Raw genomic sequence first — 12,363 nt, 5'->3', positions numbered from 1 at the left:
TGCTCCCCGCCGCCGCCGCGCGGTGGCGCCATGACACAGCGCTGCGGAGGGGCCGCGCCGCGCCGCGCCCGGGGCTGCCCCGCGCCCCCGGCCCCGGCCCCGGCCCCGAGGCAGGGCTGCCGGGGCGGCGGCGGCGGCGGCGGCGCCCCCGGGGCTGGGCGGTGCGCGGCGCCGCGGGGAGGAGCGCGGCGGGGCCGGGGCTGCGCGGGGGCTGCGCGGCGGCGGCGGCGGGGCCGGGGCTCCCCCGGCGGGGCGGGAGGAGCGGCGGCGGGCCGGGCCGGGCCGGGCCGGGCAGAGCAGAGCAGAGCAGAGGCGGGCATGGAGCGGCCGGGGAGCAACGGGAGCTGCCCGGGCTGCCGGCTGGGGGCCGGGCCGGCGGCGCGGGCCGCCACGGCGCTGGCCGCCGTGCTCATCGTCACCATCGTGGGGGACATCCTGGGCAACGTCCTGGTCATCCTCTCGGTGCTGAGGAACAAGAAGCTCCGCAACGCCGGTGAGTGCCGGAGGGCGGCGGCGGCGGCGCGGGGGGAGCCGGGCGGCAGCTTCCCAAACTTCGGCCCCGGCCCGGCGCGACCCCGGCGGCGGCTCCCGGGGCTGGGGCGGGGCGGGGGCAGGGGCAGGTTTCGGCGAGACCCCAGCGCCCGCTCCTCTCTCCTCTGCCCTCTCCGGCGAACCGGCGCGCACACTCACTGTTCTTCTTCCCCGTGTTGCTTCTTTGTCCTCCAACTTCTTGGAACTTTTTGTCTCCCGGGGACAGCTGCAAATAAAGGAGCCAGTCCTGAAGTCGTAATTCAGGTAAAACTCTCATTAATTTCAGTGAGAAGCTTGCCGGGAAAGAGCGAGGAAAGCAGGAGTTAGTCAGGAGGATGGTGAGAGTCAGGTGCAGGAGGAGATGATTCATGTTCTTAGGGAGAACCTCTCGCAGGGCTCAACGCTTGCTTTGGGGTTCCTGCCTTGCCTCTGTTTCTTCAGTGTTTTCATCGTAAAGCGGCTGTGCTTTAGATGACAAACTACGAGCAAAGAGTAAAGACTTTCCAGTTCTTTTCCACGGGCAGTTTGAAAATCTGGCTTGGGGCTTTACTTAATGACCTCTTTAATGAGTTAACCCAGGAAAATTATAATAGGAATGCTAGTATTAACTGTTTTTTAAGAAAGCTACGTATTTTGAGAGTGTCCTTTTCCTGCCTGCTGTGTTTTGTTGTTTTAGCAAGAAACACTGTTCTGTAAGAAGTTTCAGGTAGTCTATGTAGTGCTGCTGAAAAGGTACCTTAGAGTACGTTTTGTTAGTGACTGTACTTTTACAGCAGAAGAGATAAAACGAACTTTAGTTTTACAGCTTGTAAAATGGTTGTGATGAAATGTGTCCAGTATTTATAGTCTATAATACAAAGCGTAGACCCTGCTCTCTCTTTTATTCTTCTCTAAATACGGAGTAACTCAGCAGAGTTCGGTAAAAGTAGCCCATGGGTAAGAATAACGGGACGATGCCTTACTGACTTTAACATTGGCTTAGTTTATTAGTGGAAGCGTACGATGTGGCTGCTGGCTATGGCGGGTGCTGGACGCAGTGACTTAGTCCAATGAGTTATTCTGTTTTAACTGATAAATGTAACGTGGCCCACAGTATCCACAATACATGAAAATGTTATACTGGGTTTATGAGAACTTAAATGTAGTTGGGAAAGGTATTTTCAATTATCTTAAATAGCATTATTTTAAAATGTGAGCATTGTGAGCTTATCATCAGTGGTCTTGGGAAGGAAAAATACAAAACTTGCTAAGATAAAATAAAAAGTTGATAAATAATGGTTTATGTCATCTGGCTAGGAAGTGCAGCAAGCAGATCTGAAACTATTTAGCTGCTTTTATCACCTTTCAAACTGTTAATTGCTTGAATGCATTTCATGTCTTAAGAACGTTTCTTAGGTGGGTTGAGTTAAAATTAAAGCAAAAGTGTAAAAGAACAACTTTCTTTCCCTTTAAGTGGTAACAGAGATATTGTCTAAATCTTCGTAATTCTCAGTAGCTTGTTTTTTGCTCTAAATACAAGCCATTGGGATGTACTAGTAAAACCAATACAAGTGAAATCTTTGTTAACTGAGGAAGTGATTCTTGTTATGCATAGAATTCAGAGCGTGACCAGTGGAGAATTCTTAGGTACACGCTTCAAAGCAGTAGTAGTTATCAAGAGACCTGTCCTGATTCACTGGCCTGAGCGTTGTTCTTCTCTCAGTCAGCAGCCTAAGTTGGGAATACGTTTGCAAAGTCAGTAGAGAGGTCAGGAACAGGAAGGTGAGGCTGTCGAACTAGTGATGATGGTCCCATGTTCGTTAAGGTAGAATGTCTAACCAGCATCTAATTGCTGTCATCTTATTTTGCTGAAAAGATCATGGGTGTTTAGGATGTTCAAACAACATCCTGCATCTGTCCATGTCGGCAAGCAAGCAGACTGCCTGCCTTCCTGAACGCAGAACAAGAAGTCATGGGGTCTCAGCTCAATTTGTGCTCCTCCTGGCATGTGAACAAACCCACAAACAAGGATGCTTATCTGGAGTGCAGCAGCCAGTTAGAAGTCCTTTAGACAAAGAATTTCCTGTTCTCCTTCAAACATACGCTAAGCCGGTCCAATAAATAAAAATGACACTTGTTACGGATGTGTCAGTTCTTGCGAAATCCTGGAAGTGCCAAGCCATCCATTTCTGGAGCAAGCTCGTAGGGGAGCAACAAGAGCCCAGCTGCAAGGTCATCACCTGGAGCTAAAAAGATGTTGCAGGATAAGCTGGATTCAGACTGAGAAACTGGCACTGCCTTGGTGGCTCTGGCAGATGACCTCCCTCTTTGGGATGGGGCTTTCGGTTGCAGCCTGCTAGAGCTCTCTGCAGTACTTGACACACTTCAGCATCTGTGCAGAGCCAGTGGCTAAAGCGGGCAGAGAGTATGTGCGTGGCTGGCAGCAGGGTCTTGCCGGGGCCTCCACCTTCTGTCTCGCAAGAGGCATCTCCACCAAGGTGACCGAGTGCCCGGAGGATATTGGCTCATGGGTGAGGAACAGCTGCCTGGAACTGAACGAACAGAAAGAGATGGTGCCTGTGGGCAGAGGAAATCTGGCTTCATTGAAAGGCCCAGGGCTTTCTCCTTGTTGGAGGGTTCACATCCTCAGTTGGTCGTTGGGTCAGTCATGTTGGAGCGCTGCTGAAATTAAGCTTTTGTATAGTAGTGTTCATGGATAATGTTTCTGTTATCTCCAGTAGGCTCCTTCCCGTTCTGGCAGACAGTGAGCTGGAGTTGGTTATTTAAACCTTCAGAATTTCTCTGGCAAACAAGAGCAAGATGGTGTAAATGGCAAAAAGCTGTTAACACTTGGGAGGGTTGGGTATCCAGAGAGCTGGATGCTTGGGGCTGCCTGTGTATGCAGTCTGAGAGTTTCCAATTAAGTTCCCGGCTTGGGTCCGTGTGCTCATGGTGCTGGATGTTTAAAAGGTTGAGGGTGAAGGGCACGGGGCATAACTGCTCCTCTGCCAGAAGAGATGTCTGTGACTTTTTATGGGGGTGCGGATGAGAAGGGCTGAACTTTCTGGGAGAGTCTTCACAAACCTGACCACCTTGCTCTCACTGTCAAGTATGCAGTGGTGAACATATTAATTTAAAAGCAAACACTTGACCTTTAAGGCTTTCCAAGAAAAATCGCTCTGTTCTACCTCCCCCCTCTGGAAGGGAGTAACATATGTCAGATGGATGTTTGTGTTTCCTGTGTTGTTACTGGAAGGTACTCAGAGTGCTGAGCGAAGTTTAAGACCCTATGTAGGAAATAATACAAGTGAATGGTGTTTTTATTACATGGCAGGCCCAAAATCATGACTGACTAAAAGTGGCTGGCATATCTGCGTTTACAGTTTCTCATTTGTGGTTCCTGCTAGCTTCACAAACGTGAAAATCTGCACCAACAAACAGTCAAAATTTTTAAATAAATCAGTCTGTTCTTTGGGCAAAGGCTCTGGAAATACACTTCTAGCTCTTTCAAACTTTCTGAAAACATAGGGTGTACAGCCAAAATATGCATTTCTTGAAAACCCACATCTTGCAGTAACGTTGCCTGGAGTTTTGCATACAGAAGGATGAAAGGTCAGGCCCAGGGCTTGCTGGTATCTGCACTTGCTCTGTCTCAAACATGTATTAACGTGTGCTACTTGACTCCTGGGATGTGATGAGATCTCTGTCAAGCCCACCCCGAGTGGGATGTGGGTTTGTACCGGCAGTCTTGGCTACCTAAGAAGAGCATGAACCTGTGAACAGTTAAGGCTGTTATGTTTCTTGTTTCACAGGTGTTCGCAGAACTGGACTTTACCTTTTGCTTAGACAAAGCCTTTCTTTTTTTTTTTTTTTTTTTCAGTCAGGCAGGCTTCAGGTCACCCTGGCACCTAGGTTTCTGTTTGTTTCATCATAGAAACTTTTATTTATTTATTTGTTTGTTTTTAAAATCAAGGGCCCAGGCCTCCATCTCGTCTTTATCCCTCAAAACCTCCATGCTAAATAGACATACAATTTCATAGCCTGACCTTGCAAATTCTTACTTGTATAAGTATGGTCTTGTTACGTAAGATGTGGTAGGCGCTGGACGAACAGGAATTCCTGGTAAAAGACAGGGTCTGAGGAAACTAGGTTAACTTGTCAATAAACTAGATTACATGGAGATACTTCTATGTGGATGAAACGTTCTTGATAGGAAACTGAATTTTGTACCTGTGCAGTGACTTCTCTTATTACAGTGTAACATGTTTCTGAACATAGGACAAGGATTTACTCTCATCTGTGGTAGGAAATATTTGGAAGTGGATAGAATTAGAGGGTCATCTCAGACTGGACCAGGTTCAGAGAATGGTGTCTAGGATTAGCAAGGGAATGAATGGAGGACTGCTGTTAGGGTGGGAAACTAAATAAAATCATCCTGTTCAGCCCAGCAAAATGGAGTTTGAGATGAAATGTGGCTGCCGTATGTAAATATATCTGCAGGGAGTGAAGGAAGTGCATAAGAGAGGGAGAAGTGAAAAGGTAAAATTAGGCATAAATGGCAGAAGTTATGTTAGAAGTTGGAGGAAGGTAGGAACCTTCCTGTTCAAACAGAACTGTTTAAACAGAAAGATAGTCCTGAAATATCTCTCTAAGGGGAATAATGGGACAGAAACCATCCCTATAACTTCTGGATAGTTTCTGAAAAGAATTACGGAGTGTGGTATATGTGACAGCCTGGCCAGGACTTGGTGATCGTCATGATTCTTGCTGAGATGAGAGGAGGAACTGAGTCCCCTTCCGCTCGCTGGTGTTTGCTGTTGTTTGTAAGCCTCCTGATCTGGAAGTGCCCTCTGCATACAGCAAAGATGTTGGTGATGGGCAAAACCCAGCACCCCCCCAGGGGTTGGCAGTTTTCCTCCTCCACGCTACTGTTGTGTAACACCACATCACTGTTATATGGAGGGCATGAAATAGCAAACCACAAGCAGTGCAGTGAACAGGTGCTCTCCATCGCTGTGGCCTGCAAGTCTAGGCAGTGGTAGCTTTGGGTAGGGGAGATTGAAGGGTGGAGAGAGGGAGACAGTGGCCGATCTTCACACATTGCCTGGTTTCCATCCTCAAGATTGGGTGCAGCACTCCAATATTACTCCTGCTCTTGTTAGGGAATGCTCTTGGTGGGTGTGGGTACCCCTTTGCAGCCTCTGGGCAAATAGGTACCGGGTGGTCTGGGATCTGGTTGCTGCCTCTTTAGATGCTTTGGTCCTTAGTGTGAATGTCATGGAGCAGATTACAGATGGAGGGGAAGAGGAGGGAAGGTCTCGGGAGGACTTTGCTCAGTTCCTGGATGTTTTCCATCCCCAGCTTTGCAACTGCTGATGCAGCAAGGGGCTGAAGCCAGGAAATGCTGTAGGATGCACCCAGCGCTGTAGCTGCAGCAAAGGCGTCATCTTGGGATGCAGTGTCAGCCTTCTTCTCTCGTCCAAGGGAAAGGCGCAAGGTGACCATGTGGCTGGGTCTCTGTTTTGTCTGCATCATGGGCACTGTTTTGTCCTCCTCCATTTTTCAGCTGAAAAAAAGATTTTTGGCTTTTTCTCTAACTATTTGTGCTGCCAAAGAGCCGTCTTTCTGATTTGTGGGTCCCGGTCCCTGGTAGGAATGTTATCTGAAACCTCAGTGGGGGTAGTCAGCGCAAGTATAACCATAATTAGGTCACTGGGCTCAACCAGTTTTTAATCTACTTGATATGGACTACACTGATGTTTGTATAGTGCTGGGGTTTTTATTCTCAGATTGTCATACTGGCCACAGTCAAATGTTGCACAGAAGTCTATGTGTATTATGTCAACACGGTTACTTTTGTCAACCAAATGTGTAATCTCAGAGGAAATACCAGATTAATTTGACAAGTCCTCCTACCATAAAAGTCTATTGACCAGCACTAATTGTGTTTCCATCTTTTAATACTTTGCTGCTTGCTTTGGCCTTTCCAGGACTCTGCCTGGGACCAAAGTCAGGGTAATCAGCCTATAGTTCCTGGGTCAGTCCGTTTACCCTGTTAAAATATTGGCACGACACTAAGTTTTTGTTTGTTTGAGCTGGGTTTTTTATTTATTGTTTCAAGATGTCTGGAACTTCCTGACTGTCCTGTGATGTGTGCAAAAAAAAAAAAAAAAAGTCAATGGTCAATGTTAGGGATTCAGTGAGCTCCTTTATGCAGTATTGGGTATAAGTTTTATAGTCTCACAGATGTGAAAAATGTTTAATAGATGTTGAGTAGCCTTCTGACTTGCTTCTGGAATTCAGAGAATTTTGTTATAGCTGAGATATAAATAAATCATCCTTATCTGGAAAGGACTGTAATTTCTTGTAATTTCTACCTCTTCTGTTTCATCATGGATAATTTCACTTTTTTTTTTTTTTTTTTTTTTTTAGCATCAAGCCTGTTATATCAATAGACTGTTGTTTTTTTTTTTCTTCTGACATACCTATTGCCATTAATTTTGTGATATCTTTTAGCTTTCTTTATAAAATATGTTGACTTCCACTTACTAAAAATATGTTTTTTAAAATTTGTTACAGACATTTGTTTCTTAAATTCTTCTTTAGGCTCCTGTCTTAAACAGTTCTTTTCTTAAACAAAGTAAACTTTTTTTGAATATGGCTTTTTGTTTTCAGGCCTCTGAAGTATCTTTAAACATCTCCAAATCGGCACTATATTTATATATGTGTGTGTGTGTGTGTATGTATGTATGTATATATTTTAGGTGGTTTCTCTCAGTTACTTTTGTGCCTGATTGTTTCTGGTTTTAGGAAATTGGCCTTTTAAAGTGTTACATTAGACCATGTTCTTTTTTCGTATCTCAAATGCTATTGAGAACTGTGATTGGTTTTCTTCCAGCTATTACGGGCTTTCCTTGGTTTGTGTCCTAGAAAGCTATCTACCATATGTAGGTGTTTTGAAATTATTTTATATATATATATATATATATATATAAAATATATATTAAAAAAAAAGTGTATCTATTTAGCAACACGAACCCCCCAGCATATGTCACAAGACTGAAATTACATCATTGCTTTCTATACATTGCAGATAGATGTTTAAGGAGCTGCTCATCTGTTCTGGTGATTCATTTGTCTGTAACGACCTCCCACCAGTGCTTCAGATTTATCCAGCTTCTGACCCTCTGAAATGCTAGGGACCATAGAACAGGTGCCTTGGCTCTCTGCTGAACTTCAGGTGAGAACTGTGCTGTTTGTCAAGGGAACAGTTTGTCCCTTTTGGCATGAATCCTGGGGAGCCCTGCCCTGGGGTGGAGGAGGGAGAGAGGCAGTGATGTGTATACGGAGGAAAGCAGCTCAGTTGCCTGCAATGCCGAGTGAAGGAGTTTGTGGGTTGCTGGGGCTCGAGGGGCATCTGGAGATGCACGCTCGTTCCCAGGGCCCTGGGTCCTCTTACGTGGAAATGTTGCATCCAGCACCCCGTTCCTGTTAAACGGGGGTGCTTGTGCCATAGGTGGGCGAGCTGCTGAAAAAGGGCCTTGATATTGTTTGTCTGCTGTTGTTGGAATGATCCATGACAACATTTGCTTTTAACTTCCTTACTGGCTCACTCAACAGGCCAGTAATGAATTTGTCATATCAAGCTGACTGCCAGTGATGCCCCCTGTGCCGTCGTCCTTGGAAAAGTTGATGGTAACGTTAGGGCTGCTGCAGACAGGTCTGGTGGCATGGTGATTTCGTGGGGTGTATGGTTTTGCTTCACCTTGCCACAGCGAAGCTGTAGAACATGGCCTGTTGGTGAAGCAGATGGGGTACTCCTGAGTGCACGTGCAGGCTCGGGAACAGACAGAGCGGACTTACTGGCAGGGACTGATTGTTCTCTCTCTGTGTAGTGGTCGCCCAGTGGCTGATGGGCTTGTCTGTGCCATGGAAATGTAGCAGTCCCTGCTGGTATTCTTGGGCCAAGTATTTCTGTAATTGTAACATGTTGGCTGGAAGTTTCGGATTTCTTCCTGTTAGGTAAAGATCCTTCTCTCCACACCTTCTTTCAGTCTAAAAGCAGGCACATGCCTGTCCACACGATTCCCTGGGGCTCCTGGGTTTCCCTTTTTCTTTACAAGTATCCAAACTCTACCTGGAGCAGGATGTTTCCCTCCTTGCTGTAGGTTGTAAAATGCTCCGGAGCGATGCTGGAGAGCAGTGCTGTCAAACGGGGGCATGAGGAGCAGTGCCGGCATGCTGCAGCTTGCTCTGCTGGTGCAGCTGCAGCAGGTGCTCCCGCAGTGTCGCTGGGTCCTGTGCTACCTTACTGAAGGGCAGGAGTGATTAGCTGGGGTCACTTGGCAGACTCCTCCTCGGGATGTGAGCAGGGCTGTGCGTCACAGCAGATTCCTCTCCATGGCACAGGTGGACACTGGAACAGGGCCATTCGCCTGGGGAGGTGAGAGAAGGGGAAGTCACATGGGGATAAAACCACGGTGCCACGAGAAAATCAATTTGGATTAAAGTGTGAGCTTTAAGTGTAATAGCAGTGCAACATGAGGAGCGGTCTCAGTCTGGTTTACTGCTGCAGGTAACCCTAACAGAGTCGGTAGGGACAGGAGCAGAAGTGTTAACGGGGACAGCTGGGAAGATACTTCAGCTGGAGTCCCGAGGCTCTCTTTCGCTGTTGCGTTCCCTGGCTGAATTTGTTCTCCTGTTTCTCCCAAGAACCAGCAACAACGGGGAGGGAGAAGAGAGAAAGAAGATGTATTTTTTTTCTTAGAAGGTGATCTGCACAGCAAGGCGTAGACGAAAAGATACTGTGAGTGCTGCAACAGTGCTTTTCTTTGTGTTGCAGCCACAGGGCGCAGTCCTGGGCTCAGACTGGTTTGGAGAGATCTCTGACACTAATGCAGCAGTCACTTTCATGTGCTCCAGCTTTTGTGTTGTTTCAGGTCAGGTTCCCAACCCAGCACTTTCTTGCACATCTCTCATCCGCACAGTATTGCGCTGGGATCCTCCTGGGTTGTAAAAGGAGCTGGGAGCAGCAATGTGCCCCAGGTACCAAGGAGAAGGCTTGGGCTTGTCGTCCTGATCAGAGAGTGAGTGGGGCTTGCAGTGAGGGCTGTGCTCTGGGAGCGCTTGCACTGCTCATGGAGAGCTGCAGGAGGAAACGATAGGTCTCCTAGATGTGAGCTGTTTATAAGCCTTTCTGGGGTGCAGTAGCTTCAGAAGTATTTCTAAATTGGTCCTTTGTACAGTTCAATAGGAGATCCCCAGGGAATTCCATGTCATAAACTTTATGAGGTCAAAGCCTTCAATTTTTTTTTTTTTGCTATTTTTGCAGAAAAAAAATATCTTGCAGTTCATATAAAAGGAACTATTTTAGGAGTGCTGGATCTCAGGAACCCCTTTGTGAAACTTCCATAAACTTCTAGATGAAATTTCCACTGGTCCCTCCTGTGACACACTGATTTGCAAGATGATCTTTTTTATTTGGAGTAGGATTTAAACACAGCAGAGTACATGACGTATTGTGTGCAGATAGTGAATGGAGATAAAATAGTGTCAGTTGCTCACTAAATGGGCCATGCCCAGCCTGGGTTTTGGGTGTAACAGAAAGTTAATGGAAAAATGGTATGTGGTTAAGTTGAAGATTGTATTTTAATAAATACATGATTTGGGGGAAATGAATCAGCTTTCCACCAGGAGCAGTAATTCTAGCATTTCAGAATCAAGGTATATTTGACTTTGCACAGTGCTCAACAGGCTTTGTTATGTGTTGTTGCAGGTCTCTTTACAGTTAGCCTCAAATTATTTAAAGTACAATTTCTCTGAGTAGGAAAATCTGTGCCAGACTCATCTACATCTCTTAGGAACTCTACAACCCACTGCGCTATGCTTTATAATCTGCAAGGCAACAAAGGAAGCATGTTTCTTCACGGTTGATTGTGGATGGTTGTCATATATTTCTTCCTTTACAGGAAAGGACAGGCCTCTTGATGTAATTGGAGGGCAGGACTACATGGGCAGGTGCTGGCGAGCACCAGCTTGCTCTGCCTGGGCTCTGAGCCACGTTAGCACAGGAGCACGATGTGCCTTGCTCCTCTGTGGATGTAAACGCGCTTTTTGTGAAGCTGCCGTGTATTAGCAATAGCTCGCTCTTTCTCTGTGAAGTGTTGGTATAAAGCTATGCTCTTCCACAAAGTACTCTGTTGGCCGAGGCCCAGTCTCCGTGCAACAGGAGGATGCAGCTGCGTTTTCCTTGTACTAGGCAAAATAATACCCCGTATCCCTGGGAGGATCACCCTGTGCACCTCGCAGCAGGAACAGGCCTCAGCCTGGTGCTCATCTCCCTTTCTTCCTCTTTAATTCTTTCTAGCCCCTCTGCCCCTCTTTGCCTCTAGCAAAGGCCTTTCACTCCCAAAAAGCACTACTGGCCCAGAGCTTGACGCTGCTGAAGGATTCAGAGGGCCAAATAGTGTCTTAGGTAATAGCAAATAATTATCTTGCTGACAGTCCTTCACCAGAAGCTGGGATATGTTTTGGGAAGCAGGAAGGTGGGCATATGCTCTCAAAGTAACTGTTGCCTGGATGATTGGCAGAGTAATAGATTGTAAGGCTTAAAAGAGAAGCCATCACCTGATGATCTATAAATAAAAGGAAGGTAATTCAGAGGTGGTTTCTCTTTGCATCTTTCTGAGAGAGTTTTGTCCTGATTAAACCTGGGCCAGGACACTGTGTGGCCTTGTGCCCTTTAGAATATCGGGTTGGCTGTCCCTTCCTCTGAACACTGGAAAAAATTGAGAGTTTCCATTTTTTTCCGCGCTGACCCTGACCGAAAGGTGTTTACTCTGTCCTGTCCCTTGCACGAAGGGCCCCTTTTTTTCTGCAGGTTGGCTAGTTTTGCTTTTCTTTCTTTGCCCAGGATGGGTGATGTTTCATCTCTTACAAGTCCATCCTGTGGCAGAGGGCAGGAACGGAGGAGAACAGGACTGTTCTTTAGGCAGGTTGGCAAGGAGAGTGCTGTGCCAAAGCCTAAGGACATTTCTGTCCCCTGACATCCCCTGTACGATGGCATTGCTCTTTGTGGAAGAAATACAGGGAAGCCAATGGCATAGCTTTCTCATGTTTAACCATTCCCCTTCCTGAAACTTGGAAGTCTGTTTTTGACCGATGGGTCACTGCCCTCTGAGATCGCCCATTCAAAATCTTCTGCTTGGGGACCTCAGATTTTGGTTTGTTAAACAATCTATGGCATCACCTTCAGATGTCGTATTGACAACTGTGCAAGGACTGCAGTGGACTGAGGTCTGGCAGCCCAGGATCCTACATGCTCTGAATTCCTGGTTGTCTTTCAACTTAGGTGCTGCTCTTGTTGGCCTAAGTATGGTCCAAGGTGACTTTTAAGCAAGGCCAAGCTGGATTTTGGAGCTGCTAGGGAACACATTGTGGCTGTGGCTCACGAGCCTTGATTAAAAAGAGCCAGGCAGAAGGGTTCAACAAGGTCTGGGCAGAAGGATGAGTAGAAACTGAAGAAGGGGAAAGGTAGGAATCCTGATGGGGGTGGTGAGAGTCTAGCCACAGCAGGAGGGGAGGGATGGAGGGATGCGCTAACGAGAGCCCACATGAGAGGGTTCATCAAGAGCAGGCAAAAGGAAGCTTCCTCTTTCCTGTGCTGAAACATAAAGTAGAGAGAAGTAGCAGTTCTGTGTGTTGCAGACATTTCTGTTTGAAGGTGAACGTAGCTGGGCTCAAGAAACCCTAGCGTCTTTGAGGAAGAACTTATCTGGCCTTGTGGTAGGTGATGAGCAGGCACAGAGCCTGTACGAGCTGCCATGTTAAATGGAGTCTAATGTACTTCAGCTT

At 46.9% G+C, this 12,363-nt stretch overlaps 1 protein-coding gene across 2 annotated transcripts in view; it reads left to right on the top strand.

Moving 5' to 3' along the window:
- The first annotated feature begins 286 nt into the window (after nt 1-286).
- Nucleotides 287-12,363, top strand: part of GPR50 (G protein-coupled receptor 50) — a 50,124-nt gene continuing 38,047 nt past the window's right edge. For both annotated transcript variants that reach the window (XM_068957268.1, XM_068957267.1), the window contains exon 1: nt 287-493. In XM_068957268.1, coding sequence (XP_068813369.1) covers nt 319-493 — 175 coding nt within the window. In that variant the 5' untranslated portion in view covers nt 287-318. The remainder of the gene's footprint in view (nt 494-12,363) is intronic.

Source organism: Struthio camelus, chromosome 11 (genome assembly GCF_040807025.1).
Source record: "Struthio camelus isolate bStrCam1 chromosome 11, bStrCam1.hap1, whole genome shotgun sequence".
In the NCBI taxonomy this organism is placed as follows: Eukaryota; Metazoa; Chordata; class Aves; order Struthioniformes; family Struthionidae; genus Struthio; species Struthio camelus.
This window is presented reverse-complemented; position numbering and strand designations above follow the sequence as displayed.